The sequence below is a fragment of the Rhincodon typus genome, chromosome 2 (assembly GCF_021869965.1).
Source record: "Rhincodon typus isolate 14 chromosome 2, sRhiTyp1.1, whole genome shotgun sequence".
Lineage (NCBI taxonomy): Eukaryota > Metazoa > Chordata > Chondrichthyes > Orectolobiformes > Rhincodontidae > Rhincodon > Rhincodon typus.
In genome coordinates this window covers 121,113,083-121,134,319 of record NC_063333.1, presented here as the reverse complement: position 1 = coordinate 121,134,319, position 21,237 = coordinate 121,113,083, and the positions used below count along the sequence as shown (strand labels likewise).

At 40.9% G+C, this 21,237-nt stretch overlaps 1 protein-coding gene across 1 annotated transcript in view; it reads right to left on the bottom strand.

The window, feature by feature from the left end:
- LOC109911303 (threonylcarbamoyladenosine tRNA methylthiotransferase-like) overlaps positions 1–21,237 on the bottom strand; it is a 401,376-nt gene that overhangs the window by 120,110 nt on the left and 260,029 nt on the right. Inside the window, exon 6 of the mRNA XM_048608917.1 lies at positions 2,163–2,225. Coding sequence (XP_048464874.1) covers positions 2,163–2,225 — 63 coding nt within the window. The remainder of the gene's footprint in view (positions 1–2,162; positions 2,226–21,237) is intronic.

Genomic DNA, 21,237 nt, shown 5'->3' with positions numbered 1-21,237 from the left:
AGAAGGGTCCCAACCTGAAACATCAACTTTCCTGCTCCTCTGATGCTACCTGGCCTGCTGTGTTCCTCCAGCTCCAAACTGTGTTAGCTCTGACTCCAGCATCTGCAGTTCTTCCTATCTCTAGGATTAGAGACAGTATGTTTAGTATTAAAGGTTATTGTAACTTTGCTCCTAATAAAGTTGGGACTGTTTTGCATCGGTACTGGCTTGTGTTCGTATTGATTTGACCACTTCGATATTGTGGGACACCTGGGAAAATTCATTCATAACATTCTGGTCAGAGATGTCTAACTTGTTTAAGGAGGAACGAAACAACATTTCTATCTGCAGATTCTAAATTTAAGTAACTCCCTTTAAAGGCAAGAGAAATAAATATGCTGAACTGTTAATGGCTAAAACCAGAGAATAATAGCAGAAATATTCAAAGATAATTTTGGTATAACACAAAACCAGAACACACCATATTAAGGCATGATCCTCAATTTTGTGGTTAAGCAATCATAGTTAAAACAAAAGAACACAAGGATTAGCAGAGGGAGTAGGCCTATTCGGCTCTTCAAACCTGCTTTGCCATTTGATAAGATCATTATTAAGAGAAAGAGGAATATATAAAGAAAAAGTAGTAAGAAATAATATGGATCCGTTAAAGACTGATGGAGGTGAGACTATAATGGATAATAATGATACAGCAGATTTTCTAACTGAATAATTTGTATCCAATTTCACACAGGGAAGAAGCAGAAAAATATCACCAATACAAGGGAACAAATATTTGTAAAAGGAGGAAATTAATTGGGGCCAAACATTTTTTTTCTGTACTTGGAGTGCCATGCAGAATACATCATTTCTGTACGGATAGACAGCACCATCGGTTGCTACCTTTACGGGAACCTGTGTGGACTGCAGAAGTAGCAGTCTGAGATGTTAGCTGCTCTGGTCGATTCTACAAGGGGCATGCTGTACCCCTTTGAAGTGATGCTACACGAACAAATCTTTGGCCTACTGGACTTCAACCTCACAACAACTTTACAGATATTCAAACATTTGGATGGATACACGAATAGGAAAGTTTTGGAGGGATCTGGCCCAGGAGCAGGCAGGTGGGACTAGTGTAGTTTGGGATTACGTTCAGCATGGACTGGTTGGACTGAAGTATCTGTTTCCGTATTGTATGACTCTATGCCTCTCTATGACTCTGTGAAGGGTCATCCTGATTTCATTTTGAAATTTATTGTTCATTTGGCACCATTGTACTTGGGCTTTTTCCAGTAAACCTCTGCATTCATGCATTGTGGTCTTCTTTAGTTAACGTCTTTTCATGAGACCCTTAAACAAACTACTCACCTATTTCTTAACACAAATTCATCACACTCATCTTCAACACCATTCTGTTTCTGGAGCTTTCTTTTACTGACCTTGAACCACTCAGGACTCTTTTTCTCTTGCCTTGATTGTTCTGAAGACTGATGAACTGCACTGCTGTGCTTACAGGTTTCTCTCGTCTGAATGACTAGCCTCTATCTGAAAGAAACCTACACACTAACTGCACACATGGATAATTCCTCTCTTTTACTCATTTTGTAAAAGCACGGGACTGTTCACCTCCAGGGCCTTTCAAAAAGCCTAATTTAAATGCATGTAAAATGCATTTCTAAACATTCACATGACCCTCACAAAATTCAAAAATGAACCTCAGTCCTGCCTTTCCCTAGATATCAAACTTCTAACAATGTATGATTCTGTTCAATTTAGGACTCCAGCTTCAAAATAATAACAGTAATTAAAACCTTCATCACATTAGCTCTACACATCAACACCAAAATTTTAATACAACAAAATGAGGTAGCCCTATGGGTTAAAACAAAAACTAACAGTTTTAATTCCTCAAAATTGATGAAAAATGACTGATTTTAGCAGCTCTAACTTCGACCAATCAATGGCCATTTGCAAAAATTCTATTCTCCAACTTAATTTGCTGAAGTCTGCTGTACTGCAGTCAACAGTTAGGAATCTTATATTTCATCTTTATTTTCAGGCATCCGACATCTGTTATGAATGGTGCATTATACTTTACAAATACTTAATAAAATACTAAAATAGTGAAAAGCCATAATCGTGAAAGCCTTTATTCTATACCACAACACATATCGTAGCCATTTTACCTTATGGTCATATGGAGTATAGGACTGAAATAGCTGGGACAGCATCCTTGTTCTCTGTTTTTTCTGAAAAGAAAGAAATGGCCAATATTTAGAAACACAGAAACATAGAAAATAGGAGTAGGGATAGGCCAGTCAGCCCTTTGAGCCTGCACCACCATTCAATATGATCATGCAATTTCAGTTTCCCACTCCCACTTTCCATACCGTTTGATCACTTTAGCTGCAAGGGCCACGTCCAGCTCCCTCTTGAACATACATAACGAAGTGGCCCCAACAGCTTTCTGTGCTAGAGAATTCCACAGGTACACAACTCGAGTGAAGAAATTCTTCCTCATCTCAGTCCTGAATGGTTTACCCTTTATTCTTAGATTGTGACCCTTAGTTCTGGACTTGCACAACATTGGGAAAATTCTTCCCACACCTAGCCTATCCAGTCCGATAAGGATTTTATTTTTTCTACAAGATACCCCCTCATTCTTCTAGATTCCAATGAGTACAAGCGCAGTCAATCCAGTCTTTCTTCATATGTCAGTCCTGCCATCCCAGGAATCAGCCTCGTGAACCTTTGCTGGACTCCCCCAACAGCAAGAATGTCCTTCCTAAGACATAGGAGACCAAAACTCCACATAATACTCAAGATATGGCCTCACCAAGGCCTTGTAAAAGCAGCAAAACATCCTTACTCCCATACTCAAATCCTCTCACTATGAAGGCCAGCATGACATTAGCTTTCCTCACCGCAAGCTGCACCTGCATGCCAACCTTCAGTGACTGTTGCACCATGACACCCAGGTCTTGTTGCACCTCACCGTCTCCTTAACTTTCACCATTCAGATGATAATCTGTCTACCTGTTTTTGCCACCAAAGTGGTAAACCTCACATTTATCCACACTATATTGCATTTGCCAAGTATTTGCCCATTCAGCCAGCCTGTCCAAGTCACCCTGCACCCTCTTAGCATCCTCCTCACAGCACACACTACCACCTAGCTTAGTGTCATCTGCAAATTTGGAGATATTGTGTTCAATGCCTTCGTCCAAAAACATTAATGTATACTGTTAACAGCTGGGGTCCTAGCACTGAACCCTACAGTACCCCACTTGTCACTGCTTGCCACTAAAAGGACTCAATTATTCCAGCTCTCTGCTTCCTGTCTGCCAACCAGTTCTCTATCCATGTCAATACATTACCTCTGATACCATGAGCTTTGGTTTTGGTTCTAACCTCTTGTGTGGGACCTTGTCAAAAGCCTTTTGGAAGTCCAGATTCACAACATCCACTGATTCGACCTTGTCCACTCTCCCAGTCACATCCTTAAAAAATTACAGAAGATTTGCCAAGAATGATTTCCCTTTAGTGAGTCCATGCTGATTTGGACTGATACTGTCACTGCTTTCTAAATGTTCAGTTATTACATCCTTAATGGGGGAGGCAATGGCCTAGTGGTATTATTGCTGGACTGTTAATCCAGAGACCCAGATAATGTTCTGGGGACTTGGGTTCAAATCCCGCCACGGCAGATGGTGGAATTTGAATTCACTAAATACCTGGAATTAACAACCTAATGATGACCATGAATCCATTGTCGATTGTTGGAAAAACCCATCTGATTCACTAATGTCCTTTATGGAAGGAAACTGCCATCCTTACCTGGTCTGGCCTACATGTGATTCCAGACCCACAGCAATGTGGTTGACTCTTAACTGACCTCTGGGCAATTAGGGATGGGCAATAAATGCTGCCTGGTCAGCAACGCCCTCATCCCTTGAATGAATAAAGAAAAAAAAATTATCTTCAGCATTTTGCCCACCTCTGATGTCAGGCTAATCAGCCTATAATTCCCCGTTTTCACTCTCCCTCCTTTTTTAAAAGGTGAGGTTACATTAGCTACCCTCCAGTCCAATGGAATTCTTCCAGAGTCTACAGAATGCAGGAAAATGATCACCAATGCATTCAGTACTTCGAGGGTCACTTCCTTAAATACACTGCAGAGCATCAGCCCCTGGGAACCTTATCGGATCTTAATCCCATCAATTTCCCCAGTACCATTTGCTGACTAATAAGGATTTCCTTCAATTCCTCCTTCATACATGACCCTCTGTGCCCTAGCTCTTCCGGAAGGTTACTTCTGCCCTCCTTAGTGAAGATAGATCCAAAGTATTCATTCAAATGATTTGCCATCTCTTTGTTGTTCACTATGAATTCACCTGATTCTAACTGTAAGGGAACCACATTTGTCTTCACCAGTCCTTTTCTCTTCACATATCTATCTATAGAAGCTTTTGCAGTCAGTTTTTATGTTTTCCGCAAGCTTACTCTCGTATTCTATTGTCCTCTTCTGAATAAAACCGTTTGTCCTCCTTTGCTGAATTTTAAATTTCTCCCTGTCCTCAGGTTTGCTGCTTTTTCTGATCAATTTATATGCCTCCTCCTTGGCTTTAACACTAACCCTGATTTTCCTTGTCAGCCATGGTTGAACCATCATCCCCGTTTTAAACTTATGCCAGGCAGGGAAGTACAATTGTTAAGTTCATCCATGTGTTCTTTAAATGTTTGCCATTGTCTATCCACCGATAACCCCTTAAGTATCCTTGGCCGCTTATCCCAGCCAGTGCATGCCTCACACCATCAAGGTTAGCTTTGATGGTATTTAAAAACCATCCAACTAAACAATAGCACACCAGTGAAAGTAATATATAATTTCTACATTTCATTTTCAACAATTCATGCACTCTTGTTGATAAGGAAAAAATAATTCCTCAAATCCTTCAATAATGGTACAATGCTTAAATCTCTCCAATGAAGCTTTGTCTCTGCTATCGTACCAAAATGGCTCTCATAAAAGTCACATCCTTTATAAAAAACATAAGTCACTCATCCTTCTTGACCAAGAGCTTTTGCAGTTTTTGATTACCCACACTATCCTTCTTGGGGCTGGCTATGGCTGAAAGCAGCATGAAATGGCCAAAAGTGATTATCAGTTGACATAAAATGATTGAGAGGATTTTCAGCTGAAATAGTAGCTTGTTTAGTGTAGTATGTATTGAAGTAAGCCACAAATTAGGATATTTGTAGCTTTGTAAATATATCCAATTTTACAAGATAAAGACAGTAAACACCCTAAAATGAAAAATATTAATCAAAGTATAGATTGATACATGCAGTAAAGCATCAAGCAAATTTAAAAGAAAAATGGCTTTTTTATTATGCATGCACAGAATGAAAATAATTGGGAAGTGAGCATTTATAAGTGGATTGGTGGCATCAGCAAAGATTTGCAAAAAGTAATGCAAGCAACAGCATTAGCAGCCTATAACTCAGCACTGAAAACCTCGTACAATAAAAAGCAAACTGCAGAGACTGGCAGCTGGTAAGTCAGTGCTGAATTCAGTGCATACACAAGCAACATAAACTATTAAAAGACTGGCAGCCGCCAAGTAAGGAAAGTGACTTGAGAGCTAAGAAAGTAAGCTAAGAGACCTAAGATGCATCCTTTGCAGATGCATGTTAGCCCTGCATGCAATGTGAATGGCAGAAGTATGCAAGTCATAGGTGTACCCAGCTCCAAAGTAAAGCATTGAAAGGCTGCAGCACTAAGCATGTCGGTCAGACAGCAGGCATAAGGATGTTGGTTTGTCGATGCTGACTTGCCTAATTGGATGGTCAAGGAGGATGGTGAGGAAGGAAAACAGTTTCCATGGAGCATGTAGGGACATTACTGTGGATGGGAATTTGTGCCATCTAGTTTCTTGGGGATGGAGAGAATTCGAAGTGGCAAATAAATGAGAGTTGGAATATTAATGAGATACAAATGCACGGTAATAAAGTCACTGCTCAATGGCGAGATTCTAAAGTCAAATTTAAGCTTCAAGGGGAATACTGCAAAAATTTTTCATGATGTTGAGATTCTAGTTTTCTCATTCTCTCCATATTTTACCAACTTTTCGCCACTGCTCATGCCACAACAAGGAGAAAATTCCAACTTTAGTTTTTCTGTAAAAACTTCTAAGTTCCAACACTCCTCACTTGGCTTATTTGAGAAAGCAAAATAATATTTACTGAGGAAAGACAAAGTAAGATGTGCCCTTTTTCTCATTTTCTGACTGAATAAAACATTTCTCAGAATTAATTTACTTTTTGTCATGAGGGTCTGAACTTGCCCACCATGTTTGAGGGTCTCCAAATCAAATTAACAAGTGATCTAGATAGGCAGAATTTAGGTTTTAACAATTGTGAATACACACTTATTACTTTGAAAAACTACTCCTGCATGTTAACAATACTATATTCCAGACTGTATGCAACAATCCCACATTCAACAGTTTAGTAGCACTTTATGACATATTATTGAATTAGATGTCGGGCTATTTGGTTACCATAAGAAAAAATGCTGTGCCTAAATATACTGGAGTTTAAAATTCCATCTTATGGAACAGTGGTAAAATTAAATCTTCTACAGACAACTTTAAAATGCTGACATTGATTCTTCAACAGTAAGTGAAAAATAAACTCAAATTTGCAGCCAAAACATGCAAACCCAGGAGTCTCTCATCTCGGAGATAAATCATTCCCAAATTGTAAATATATATTGCAGTAAAATGGCAGGATTTGCTATATGCCATTGATTCTGGCTTCGAAAAATGAACAGCTGTTGTAGAAGTTCTGCCGTAGAAGTGAAAGCAAAATTAACACATTCTCTCTTTTTTGAACATTTATATTTAGTTTTAAATTTTCAAATCCTTCCTTCCATTTTTTAAAAACAGGAGCTTCACTTGCAAATTATTGCTTTATTGTCCAGAATAGCACAATTAAAAAGGAAATATGCTGTCAATTAACACATTCTTAGTACATTATCATTTATTAAAAAAAAACACATGCACTGAACCACTCAAAAAGCATCTGTTTATGCCTGTAGTTTCAAAGTAAGTTTACTTTTTGAAAACTTGGAGCATGAGTTTTGCACAGATAAAATAAAGTCAAAAGTAGCTATGAGTGCACTGCAGCTCTGTTCTTTTATGCAATAGGTTTGTGCACACGATCTGGTTAGCTGAAATGTCACTGTTAAAAAATTCTGCACCCATAGACTGTTCAGCCAATCAGTTGTATTAAAGCTTCAGGTTGGCTGACTTGGTTCCAAGACCCTTAATAAACCTTGCCTGAGGAAATATCTATAATCTCTGTCCTGAAATTTTCAATGAACCTAGCTTCAGCAAATTTTTGGAAGACAGTGTTCCAAATTTCTCTTGACCTTTGCATGAACAACTGTGACGTTGACCCTGAATGGTCACACTCATGGATTGCAAAATTCCCCCTTCCATTTTTTTCCAGACTCTCCCAAAGATTCTGGCTGACTGACTTACTCTCTACTGGGATTTGGTTCGACACATGGCCAGCGTCTCTCAAGTTGCCATTTACCATTTTGGAACCCAGATAGCAAGAGCAGGCAGGTTTGCCAAGCTGGGTTGGCATCATAGTTGTTCTTGATCCAGTGTTCACCCAGACACATTTCCAGTTAAGACATGAAACTGCAAGCATTGTCAATCTTTATGGATTTGCTATTCTATAATCATCAACTCAATTGTAGTGCTGAAATGCTGCTCCAGATATCAGTGATTTTAAGGAATTGATTATCATGTTTCCTTAAATGTCAGAAACAATGGGCAGAATTTTCTGCTTCCTTGAGCAAAACAGGCAATTATGAGAAAACTGGGAAAATATAATGAGAGGGAAAAAATTCAGAATCTTGACATAAAGAAAAAATCCAAACTTTTTAAAAAAATTCCTCTTAAGGTTTAAACAGTGAGCTCAGAATCTCGCTATTGTTTCCATGCAGTGGCCAATAAGCAACAAACTAACATTTAAAAAAAAACCCTGCAGATGCTGGAAATTTTAAACAAAAACAGTAAATTGCTAGAGAAAATCAGCAGGTCAAGCAGCATCTGTAGAAAGAGAGCAGAGTTAACACTTCAGAACTGATCGTAGCTGAAGATGGGGTGGGGGGAAGAGTAAACAATAGATTGAGATGGAGTCCAGAAAGAGAACAGCAGTTGCGCAAAGTGATGGGAAATGGTCACATGGGAGAAAGAAAAACTGATAATGTGGACCATTAGTAGCTGACAATGGGTTGGTTATAATAGTAACCCATGTGATGCCAAGACCTGATATGTGGGCATTTGGGGAAAGACATCGAAGTGTGCGCTCAGGAACTAAAATGATTGAACTCAATATCGAGTCCTGAAGGCTGCAACGAACCCAAGTGAAAAATGAAATGCTGTTCTTTCATCTTGCACTGAGCTTTGCCGGAGCATTGCAGCAAACCCCAAGCAGAAGAGTTGGCCGGGGAGCGTGGTACTGTGTTGAAGTGGCAGGCAACTGGAAGCTCAGGGCCATTTTGGAGGACAGAATGTAGGTGGCTCTGCAAAGCAGTTGCCCAGTTTGTGTCTCATTTCTCCAGTGTAGAAGACACTAGGTTGAATACAGGAGACCAGATTGAATGAAGTGCAGGAAAACTGCTGTTTCACTTGGAAGGTGTGTTGGGGCCTGGGATTGTGAGGTGGGAGGAAGTAAATGGGCAGGTGTTACATCTTAGGTGACTGCATAGAAAGATGCCATGGGGTGATATCGGGAGCGGAGGAAGAGTGGACCAAGGTGTCCTGGAGGGAACAGTCCCTGCAGAAGACTGACAAGGGAGGAGAGGGGAATATGTGGACTAATGGTGGCATCCTGCTGGAGGTGGCAGAAACGGAACCTCCTGATCCTTTGGATGTGGATGCTTGAGGGGTGGTAACTGAGGACTGGGGAAACTCTACTCGTGTTGTAGGAGGGAACAGAAGGTGTGAGGGCAGATGTGCAGGAGATGGTTTGGACATGGCTGAGGGTCCTGTCAACCATGGTGTTGGGAAATCCTCGGGTGAGGAAAAAGGAGAACATTTCAGGGGCTCCTTTTGGAAGCTGGCATCATTGGAACAGATGCCATGAAGATGGAGGAACTAGGAGAATGGAGTGGAGTCTTTACGGGAAGCAGGGCGTGAAGATGTATAGTCCAGGTATCCGTGGGAGTCAGTGGTTTTGTAGTGGATAGTGGTGGCCTGCATATCCTCAGAAATGGAAACAGAGAGGTCGAGGAAGCAAGTGGAGGAGTCAGAGATGGACCAGGTGGAAGTGAGAACAGGGTAGAATTTGTAAGAGAAATTGATGAGCTTTTCCACTTCTGGATGACAGGGGGAAGAGCACCGATGATGTCATTGATATACTGGAGAAAGAGTTGTGAGGAGGACCTGAGTAGGATTGGAACAAGATGGGGAGGCAATGGCATATTGGTATTATCACTAGACTATTAATCCAAAAACTCCGCTAATGTTCTGGGAACTTGGGCTCAAATCCTGCCATGGCAGACGGTGAATTTGAGTTCAATAAAAAGAACCTAAAATTAAGAATCTATTGATGATTATGAAATCATTGTTGATTGTCGGAAAAACCCATCTGGTTCACTATGTCCTTCAGGGAAGGAAATCTGCTGCCTTCCCTGGTCTGGTCTACATATAACTCCACACCCACAGCTATATGGTTGACATTTAACTGCTTTCTGGCCAATTAGGGTTGGGCAATAAATGATGGCCTAGCCAGCTATGCCCAGACCTCATGAATGAATTAAAAAGAAGGCCTGTTCTATGTATCCCAAAAAAAAGGCATAACTGGGGCCCATGCAGGTAGCCATGGCCATTCCATTCGTCTGAAAAGAGTAAGAAGAGTTAAAGGAGAAGTTCAAAGTGAGGATGAACTCAGATAGGTGGAGGATGGTGGTGGTGGTGGATGGGGACGGTTCAGACATTTTTTCCAGGAAGAAAAGGAGAAACATAAGCCCATCCTGATGGGGAATGAACATGTAAAGAGATTGCATGTCCATGGTGAAGGGGAGGCAGCTGGAGCCCTTGAACTGGAAATTCTGAAACTGATATAGAGAGTCTGAAGAATTGTGGATCTAAGTGGGGAAGGACTGAGCAAGTTAGAGAAAAAAATCAAGTCGCGGTAGGAAGAGCTAAGTTCTGTGGGGCAGGAGCAGCCAGAAACAATGGGTTTGCCCAGGCAGACTTGTTTGTGGATTTTGAGCTGGTGGCAGAAGCAGGCGATGTGGGGTTGAGGGACTATGAGCTTGGCGATGGAAGAGGGGGAGATCCAATGGTGGGGTGATAGTCTGAGAGAGATAGAAGGAGGTGTCCGAGAACTGGTGCTCAACCTCTGTAATGTTGTCAGTATACCAAAAATCTTTGTCAGCTGGCTTGATTACAAAGTCAGGGTTGGATCTGAAAGCATGGAGTGCAGTGAGTTCAGAGGGAGATAGGTTTGAATGGGTAAGGGGAGGCAGAGAAAATAAGGCGGTCGTCACATCGACAGTTCTTGAGGAATAGATCGAATAGCAGTAACATTGCTAACATAAACTAACATTGCAGTGTGCTAAGAATTGGTAGCTCTCAAAGTTTCAGTCAGCATGTCATATCTCAATGCTCTACAGTGAAGTTGCTCATGATAGCCAGCAATGTGCATAGCTGCTACGTTCCCGAAAATGTTCGAACAACCTCGAGACAGAGCTGAATCTGCAAGAGGCAGCATTTTCTGCAGCTTTTATCAGAAGACTATTGAACTATGAGAGTGGGCATGTGAACTGCCACTGTACACCTCCGAGCCTTGAATGACAAAACATCTTCCTCAAAACAACAATTGCGAGAATGAACCTTTCCCCTCAAAGATGTTGGAATCATTACTGCTTATGCATTTTCACTCACAATGTGGGTGTAAATGCTGACTGGTGTATGAAGGTCAGGTCTGTCTCAATCCCTGCACATATGTTTAGCCTGGCAAGTTAAGGTGCAACACCTTGGCTGCAGTCATCAATATCACAGTTCAAGTACCTCTATTATATCAATTTGTTCATCTAGCTGGAGCAGGTAAGAAAAGTTGAGCTTTTTCAGGTACCAATTAAAAACACTTCTTTAAATGTTTCTGGACAGGTGCCTCACTTTCTACGTTCAAGATTGACAACTTTCCAGGAATACCACATTTGATTATCACTCACCTGTTCTTTCATCATAACTTTGAAAACAAAGAGATGCAAGATCTAATAGTTATATTTAAAACTAACAAGAAGATACCAAATGGAGGCTTTAAATCCAGAATAAATGTCCTCATAATATCTTCAGAACTGAAAAATGACTTCCTAATCAAATGTACATTAAAAATTGGCATATAAAATAAACCTTGGAATAAGAGCTTGACTGATGTTGTTTTTTCTATTCATTTGTGGGATGTGGGCGTTGCTGGCTGGCCAGCATTTCTTGCCCATCCCTAGTGGCCCTTGAGAAGGTAGTGCTGAGCTGCCTTCTTGAACCGCTGCAGTCCTCCTTTTGTGGGTTGACCCACAACAGTATTAGGGAGGGAATTCCAAGTTTTTGATCCAGCGATAGTAAAGGAACGGTGATATATTTCCAAATCAAGATGGTGAGTGACTTGGAGGGGAACTTGGAGGTGGTGGTATTCCCATATGTCTGATGTCCTTGTCCTTTTAGATGGAAGTGGTCGTGAGTTTGGAAGGTGCTGTCTGAGGATCTTTGGTGAATTTCTGCAGTGCATCTTGCAGATAGTACACACTGCTGCTATTGAGCGTCGGTGGTGGAGGGAGTGAATGCTTGTAGACGTAGTGTCAATCAAGCGGGCTGCTTTCTCCTGGATGGTTTCAAGCTTCTTGAGTGTTGTTGGCCTGCACTCATCCAGGCAAGTGGGGAGTATTCCATCACACTCCTGACTCGTGCCTTGTAGATGGCGGACAGGCTTTTAGGAGTCATAAGGTGAGTTACCTGCCGCAGTATTCCTCGCTTCTGGCCTGCTCTTGTAGCCACTGTGTTTATTGGTGAGTCCAGTTGAGTTTCTGGTCAATGGTAACACCCAGGATGTTGGTAGTGGGGGATTCAGTGATGGTAACACCACTGAATGTCAAGAGGTGATGGTTAGATTGTCTCATTGGTGACGGTCATAGCCTGGCATTTGTGTGGCGCGAATGTCACTTGCCACTTGTCAGCCCAAGCCTGGATATTGTCCAGATCTTGCTGCATGTGAACATGGACTGCTTCAGTCTCTGAGGAGTCATGAATGGTGCTGAACATTGTGCAATCATCAGCGAACGTCCCCACTTCTGACCTTATGATGGAGGGAAAGTCTTTGATGAAAAAGTTGAAGATGGTTGGGCCAAGGACACTACCCTGAAGAACTCCTGCAGAGATGTCCTGGAGCTGAGATGATTGACCTCCCACAACCACAACCATCTATGTGTCAGGTATGACTCCAACCACCGGAGCGTTTGCCCCCGATACCAGTTTTGCTAGGGCTACTTGATACCACATTTGCCTTGATATCAAGGGCTGTCACTCTCACCTCATCTTTGGAATTCAGCTGTTTTGTCCATGTTTGAACAAGGCTTTAATGAAGTCAGGAGATCAGTTTCCCTGGTGGAACCCAAACTGGGCGTCAATGAACAGGTTATTGCTCAGCAGGTGCTGCTTGATAGCACTACCGATGACACCTTCCATCACTTTACTGATGATCAAAAGTAGACTAATGGGGCAGGTAATTGGCCTGATTGTATTTGTCCTGCTTTTTATGTACAGAACATACCAGGGCAATTTTTCACATTGCCAGGATGTAACTGGACTGGAATTGCTTGGCTAGGGGAGCGGGAAGTTCTGGAGCACAAGCCTTCAGTACTATTGCTGGAATGTGAGGGCCCATAACGTTTGCAGCATCCAGTCTCTCCAGTCGTTTCTTGATATCACATGGAGTGAATCAAAGTGGCTGAAGACTGGCATCTGAAATGCTGGGGACACAAAAGGAGGCCGAGATGGATCATCCACATGGCACTTCTGGCTTAAGATTGCTGCAAAAGCGCTCTGATGTGCTGGGCTCTTCCATCGCTGAGGATGGGGATATGCGTGAAGCCACCACCATTCACAACTGGATATGGCAGGTCTGAAGAGCTTAGTTCTGATCTATTGGTTGTGGGATTGCTTAGCTCTGTCTATTGCTTACTGCTCATGTTCTTTGGCATGCAAGGAGTCCTGTTTGGTGACTTCACCAGGTTGATACCTCATCTTCAAGCGTGCCTGGTGTTGCTCCCGGCACGCCCTCCTGCACTATCCATTGAATCAGGATTGATCTGCTGCTTTGATGGTAATGGTTGAGTGGGGTTTATGCCGGGCCATAAGGTTTCAGATTGTGAAGTACAATTCTGATGCTGTTGATGGCCCACAGCAACTCATGGATTCTCAGTCTTGAGTTATTAGATCTGCTTGAAGTTTGTCCCACTTAGCACAGTGATAGTATCACACAACATGATGGAGGTTGTTCTCAATGTGAAGGTGACACTTCATCTCCACAACGACTGTGCGGTGGTTGCTCTTACCAATACTGTCATGGACAGATGAATGTGCTGCTGGCAGATTGAGAAGGATGAGGTCAAGTATGTTCTTCCCTCTTGTTGGTTCTATCACCACCTGCCGCAAACCTAGTCTAGCAGTTAAGTCTTTTAGGAACCGAACAGCTTGATCTGTAGTACTGCTGCTGAGCCACTCTTGGTGGTGGACATTGAAATCCCCCATCCAGAATATATTTTGTGCCGTGGCCATCTTCACTGTTTGCTCCAGGTGTTGTTCAACATGGAGGAATACCGATTCATCAGCTGAGGGAGACAGTAATCAGGAGAAGGTTTCCTTGCCCACATTTAACCTGAAGCCACAAAACTTCATCAGGTCCGGAGTTGTTAAGGACTTCCAAGGCAACTCCCTCCCAACTGTTTACCAATGTGCCACCACCTCTGCTGGGTCTGTCCTGCCAGTGGGAGAGGATATATCCAAGGATGGTGATGGTGGTATCTCTCCCAATTTTGGCACTGGCCACCAATTTTTAGTAAGGACGACTGTGCAGGTTCGATAGGGCTGTTTCTGCCATTGTCTTTTCTGGTTCCTAGATCGAAGCCAAGTGATCCGTCCAGTTTCATTTCTTTGAGACTTTGTCACAACTGGTATAACTGAATGGCTTCCTAGGCCATTTCAGAGGGCAAGTGAGATTCAGCAAAATTGCTGTGGATCTGGAGTCACATGTAGGGCAGACGAGGTAAGAATGGCAGATTTCCTTTCCTGAAGGACATTAGCAAACCAGATGGGTTTTTCTGACAATCGACAATATCATATGTATATGAACTGTAGAATATAAATGTACCGACAGATTTAAAGCCAATGTATTTGAATATACTTCACATTACTTGTAAATGCTCATCTCACAAGTTCCTTTTTGACTAAAGTGAAACTGACCTGATATAACCAAGATGTTCTCCACTGAAATTGCCTTCAAATATTAATAGAGTATCTATTAAATCATCACAGCATGTAAGACGACAGATTTGGGGAAGGGCTTTCTCTGACAATCTTTATCACAGGTGAAAGTTTTGGTTTTGTTAAGAAGTGTGCTTTCAGTGTAGTAGCAGCCAAAGCGAACAAGGAAGCAGCATGTGACAGCACTACACTACACAGCATAGAACTTTCAGGGGCTTATGAACACGAGATTTAATTTAAAGCTACAGCAAGGTACTGATGTTTATCAGTTTGTTTGAATGCTGATTCAACTTAAAGAGGAACAGATTACTAATACTTGTAAATTAATTAATGGTACAATTAACAATTAAAAGAAGAGTTGTGGGGGGGTGGGGGGCGGTGGAGAAAGAGGTGAGTGAATGAGTTCACTACCTTTAGAGATGTCCTTCACTAACAGGAACCTACCCTTATTTCTTTTGAAGGACTGTTATAAATTGAAAATTACTCAATGTTTTGCTCATCTAAAGGTCAATGATTGGCTGAAAAAAGTACTTCCTAGCATTTAAACAAAATTCAAGTTTTCACGTTTTATTTTAATGCTCACTGGTTTTTGAATAATCAATCCTTCCATTAGAACCTACCATCTTCATTATTAAATAACATGATCATCTTAAAGTTTATAGTTCCCCAATGAAAAAAGTTACTCTTTAAAAGGTATAGAGGAGGATCGGAGGGATTGGCATAAACATTAAAATTAAGGCTAATGACAAAGTTACAAGTATTTTATATATTTTCCAACACTCAACACAAGCTATATAAATGTAAATTAGGAATGGAATAAACAAATTTACAATACAGCTTTAGATCACGACAAATCAAAAACAAAATGTAATTGTTATACACACCAACTTCAAAAATGAAGGTATGTAAAATGCTTTACTGTTGTTATGTTGTACCCTATAGCAGTATCAATCGCCTGTTGGAAGTGTCAACAATTATGTGATTACAGCTATTATTTGAAGCATTTAGGAGTATGTCAAACTCATGGAAAGCCAGGACGTGCAACGCTAAATATCAAGCAGTGATGAACACTTTTTATTTTCTTCCATCAATCAGCCTGCATATCTTCAAAGGGATAATGTGTCTTCATTGTAATCAACACAAAAATGTTAAGGTGTAAAACACTTAACTGAGTACAAAGCAGTAATGACATTCAATTACATGACATAATTGTTCCTAGAACAATTTTGCCTTATTTCATGTATCTGTCAGAGAAATCTTTGAGGTGTCAACTGTAGCACCTTTTAAAACTAGTTTATGTTGGTGAGAAAGTTCAAAGTCATTAAAATAAATTTAAACATGCTTGCACTGAGTCTTAAATATTAGCATGTGACGGAACCCAAATTGCAAAATTTGTCAGTGATTGATAGATAGATTTAAATATATAAAAATATTTAAGGTGGCACAGTGCATCATTGCTGCGCTATAATACTATAAGTGGTGGGATGAAGGTTCATGTAACCATAACTTCCAACACATTAACGTCTTGTCACTGGTTCTGCTGTCAGAGGTAGCAGGCTAACAATGGGTGCTCCTGAAGAAGCAAGAGGGGAAATTAATATCCTAATTTTAACAGGTCAACTCAGACTCAAGAGCCGCTCTTAGGTGTTTTAATGATTTACGGCAAGAGGGTAATTAAAAACTTTGCTAGCTGACTCGTTGCTCTATTACTTGTGTGTATGACAACTGAAAATGATAAAGAAGGAAAAATATTAATTTAAAGCTGCTGAATATTTCTTCAGAATATTTTGTTTTAAAATACTTGGGCTGAATCTTCACATTATTTTGGCTAAGTGTCAATTTCCTTGTGTTTCACTGAGGATTTCTCTCTATGAGGTCTAGCGAGATTTCTTTCCAACCCATCTTAAATGTTTCTCACTAACTTCCTACCACGCTCCTATGGTGCCCTTCAAGTCCTGTGCTAGCCTAATTCTACCATTTCGCTGGATGAATTTGCCATTGGCTAATGTCCTGTATTAGACTGGCATCCCTTCTGCCACTGCCATTTATAAATTCTGGCCATACACCAGGTGGAGCATTGGTGTTGCAGAGTTATCCTTCAATGGGAAAATAATAGCACAGTAGCCCCCAACACACACTTTTCACAGCACATAGTTGCATGACTGATACCTCCTGGAATATGCAGTTCCACTTTCTTACCCCACTTGCTGTCTATTTACCAGGTCTCACAGCTACATCCCAGCTGACCGCCTCCATAAATAATTACTGCTGTTTAGCCAATACTGAATGCAGACTAAGATCTCGTCATTGTACGCTGGTCGACCATCTCAGACAGGCAAGTTTTGGACATTTCAAAAAGATTACCTTTTATTTGCAGTCATCAAATGTCAACACAAACAAAACTAAGGGGCTGCAGTTCACCCCTGCAATACAAATGAAAATGTGTCATTGTAGCTGATGACTACCTGCTGCACTCAGCTCTCATCTACAGGAACTGGATGTCAAACAAGTTCTATCTGGCTATTTTGTGCACAAGGAGAGCTTCTCCCAAGTCAGTGTCTTCATCCTTGGATGACTGTACCTGTTCAGTTAGTTCCTCAGCATCTAGCTCATTGCCTGCTCCAATTGTGCAGAGCACAGCACACTAAAATGATGCGTCACACTCTGTCTAGAGTAGATGGCAAACACCCCAAGTCCAGGCCAAGTAGGTGAGCAGCATCTTCAGTAGCCCTAGTCGAAGCATAGGTGAGATTTTATCTGTGCTCTGCAAGAGTTAGGGGGTTGAGCAATTATGTTATCAGCCAAGGTTGCACTGTCTTGCCCCCACCATAACAAGCTTTGTCAAGCATCTGAATCCTCAAACACGCCAGGTTTATGACAGTGCCCGATGATGCGGAAGTTATAGCAGCTTCCAGGGCAGCTACAATAACTACCCAATGGGACACACCTCCCAGAAGTGGAACTGGTGATTGCACATCACCTGATCATAAATGGAGTGGAACCCCTTCCTATTGATGATCATTGCAGTGTTGAGATATGGCCCTCTCATTGTGATGTGTGCAGCTGATGGCACTTTGCACTTATGGAAAACCAGCTATATTTTCCAAATCCTACAACAGCACTGACCTTGGCATGGAGAAACAAAATGAATCAATGTGATCTTGTACAAATGGCATCAGTCACTGTCCTATCCTAATTCATTGGGAAGATGGATGACAGAGAGATTTCACGCAGGTCACTTGTCACTCCCAAGAAGGAGCCAGTTGCATAGAAGCAAGTAGCTGTCACCTTCATGGCCACCAGGTTCCAATTGAACAGCTGGCACAGTTCCAACACAATTCTCCTCAACTTCCAGCGCCTTTATCAATGCAGCACCTCATTCATCCCAAGAAAACAGATCTGAGGATGAAACAGTCTGCCCCCTCCCGTGGCCCTGATACATCCCATGGGACCCTGTAGCTGCGACCTCTGCTAGAGTTGAATGATTCTTGGTTTCCGCGGCAGCTTGCTGTGACTCCTGGATGCCAGCATCCACGGATGTGGAGTACGTGTAGCTGATACCTAGATTGTGCCTTGAAACATTATTGATTGGGTGTCTAAGACAGTGGCCCAGAGGACCAAGTGGCAAGTTGCGATCAGCAGATACATATTCTGACTTTCATGCTGGGGACTGTCGACACCAAGTTTCCTTGTGGTGGTAGAATAATGATAAGGCTACATGCATTGTTAATGAGGCTGTGAACAAACAATAATCCCCCTTAATATGATCCTGCCACTCCATGGAGACAATTTTGCCCTGATATCTAGAACTCTGTTTTAAAATGCACTGAGTTGCTTTGAATGTTGAGAAAGGACTTGCAGAACTTCTCACGTGATTCACCCACATTTCTCACCACAGTCTCTGTCAGCCACAGTTCTCTAAGATGCTGCCTTTTGTTTAAGGCTTTGATTCTCCAATTCCCTTCATTTAACATCAGAAATTTTGAGCACATTTATTGTCAGGCTTCAAGTTTCATTTTTTCACAGAATTAGAGCTTTTGGGTTTTCAAAGTCTCCAGTGCTTTGTGAATCTTTGTAGTTTGTTTACGAAGTGATGCATTTATTCAATATCACTTCCAATCTTTGACACAGATGGTGTAAAATGGACCGTAACTCTCCAGAAATTTGTCACTAATTCAATATTTATTGCCCATAGAAACATTTCTCCAGCATTTTTATGGCAGTTACATTTCCTAAAGGTGAAATTTTCAAACGACTTCCTCCTTCTTTAGAAAAACTATAACCTCAGAATTCTGTCAATGATAAGAACCATTTGAATTCTCAACTATAGATATTTTTCATATTGTTATTGTAATGTGGAAATACAGGCAAGGTAGCATTTGCTGCCACTCTTGCTGTCGGTACAGATGGATTGGAATTATGAAGGATAGATCATAGAGATGGAAGGCTTTCTTCCCTGATGAACATCAATGAACTAGTTGGATTTTGTTACTAATTCAGCAGCCATCATTCAGTATTTTTGATGATCAAAACATAGAATCTAATTTCATGATTCACTTCAGTTGCTAAGGCAATGCCATTCCTGTTAAAACACAAAAGGACAGTTCTTGCATTGGTCCACCACTAAGCTTTAATCAAAACACACTTAATTATTACAATGCAATTAAAATGCAACAAAACAAAGAATCGTATAACTTTACACTATTGATATACTTAACAAGACAATGTATTATTTAACCACTAATAATCAACTGCTCCAATACAGGTAGCATCCATAAACATACCTTTTGGCAAAATGAAACACATTATTACTTTCATGTGCTGTCTCTTTCCAGTCCAGCAGAAAGAAACAATCTGCCCCTTTTGATTTCTAGGAGGAAAACTCTCTGTCTAAGTCTTCAATTTAGCAGCAGAGAGACCTTTAGCTGTCTGATGCAGCAGCTAACAAAAAAAACCTACTGAAAACAAAACCATGTCCTCAGGATCTGTGTGAGCATGACCCTGCCCACTCATGACTGTTTACTTTAAAAACACACTCAATGAGAAACCGAAAGCTATTTACAAACTGCCCGTTGGGAGGAGACACCTTGGCACCACTACAACAAAACCCTCTGCAAGAGAAACAGGACAGAACACATCTCTTAAAGGCATAATATTGTCACACGTGTTCTCCTGAACCTCCTGATGGTACCAATGTTGCCAAAATATAACATTGGCTCATGTGCAGTTATTTTACCAAGTTGCAGACAACTCCTTGTACATTCTCCCCTTTTAAAAGCTGTGTGCATTTTTCTCATTTTCAAAACACTGTCCAAAAATAGAAAAGAAGATGTGGTCTCCTACAATGGCTTGAACCTGACATCAGGACCTGATAAGTGTTGTGAACCAGACCAGACCTCTTCAAAATATTTTAAGGTAGCCTAGACCTTAACTTTTTCTTATTTTAAAGGTAGATGTGAAATGCTTATTCCAGATGTGATGAAACTGGTCAAACCACTTGATGTTAAGCACAATACAAAAGGAAGAGGAATTTCGAATAACTTAACTATTGGAAAACGTAACCGAATAATAGATACAGTACCCATTATTAATTAACTGTTCTAATATAGTAACATAGACACATACTTTGGCAAGAAAGTAAATCAGACACATATTCTTACAGGCAATTTTCCAATCCAGAAGGAAACAACATCAAGAGAGATTTCAGAGAATGTAGCAGCTTGGAATCACTTCACTGAAACTCCAACTCTTCGGCAACCCAAACAGTTACTGACTGCTACAGCTAAAAAAAACTAGAAAGTTTGGATTTGTGAGAACTGGCCATTCCCCTTCCAATGTTACAACTGTTTTGAAAAAAAAAACCTAAGGGCCTCCTCTGATTGTTGACTTAAGCCTTCTCCTGTAGTCTTTACAATCTCTCTTCAAAAAATTCCAGGACAAAATAACCTTTTTGAAGTGACAGTATCGTCACACAAGGCATGGGATCAAAACAGGATTTCTGAAATAGGTACTAACTCTTCATTTGGTTTCAAAGCCAGTTTGCTTCATCAAAACCAACATGTACTCCACAAATCATCACTGTTGTGAAACTGAAATTACTTTAGACCAATATGAACATATGGTGTGAATACAATGTCAAAGTATAATTTTCTATAAAACCTGTATTTTTTTTCCTGTTAAGAACATTATGCACCGGGAAAAGAAAATGCAGTTGAAGCAAATCAAACAGCTTAAACATTTCCATTAACTTATCATCCCAAGGGCAAAATATTCCTATTTGTAATGTGGAAACAAACTGGTAATTTGCATTAGCATATTTGGGTGCCATCCCACTGTATAACTCTCAATGGATTCAAACCACTGTTAGGCTGCAGTTTCTCATAAAGATTTCACAGTTTAAATTTTGCACATTCAGTTCATTGCCATCTTATGTTTAAAAGAACATAGTTCAAAGATTATCAGTTTAATTCTGCATAGATGTTGACATATGAAGAGAGGTTGAGTAGATTAGGATTATTTACATTAGAAAGACGGAGGTTGAGGGGGGACCTGATTGAGGTCTACAAAATCATGAGAGGTATAGACAGGGTGGATAGCAAGAGGCTTTTGCCCCAGAGTGGGGGACTCAATTACTAGGGGTCACGATTTCAAGGTGAGAGGGGAAATGTTTAAGGGAGATATGCGTGGAAAGTTCTTT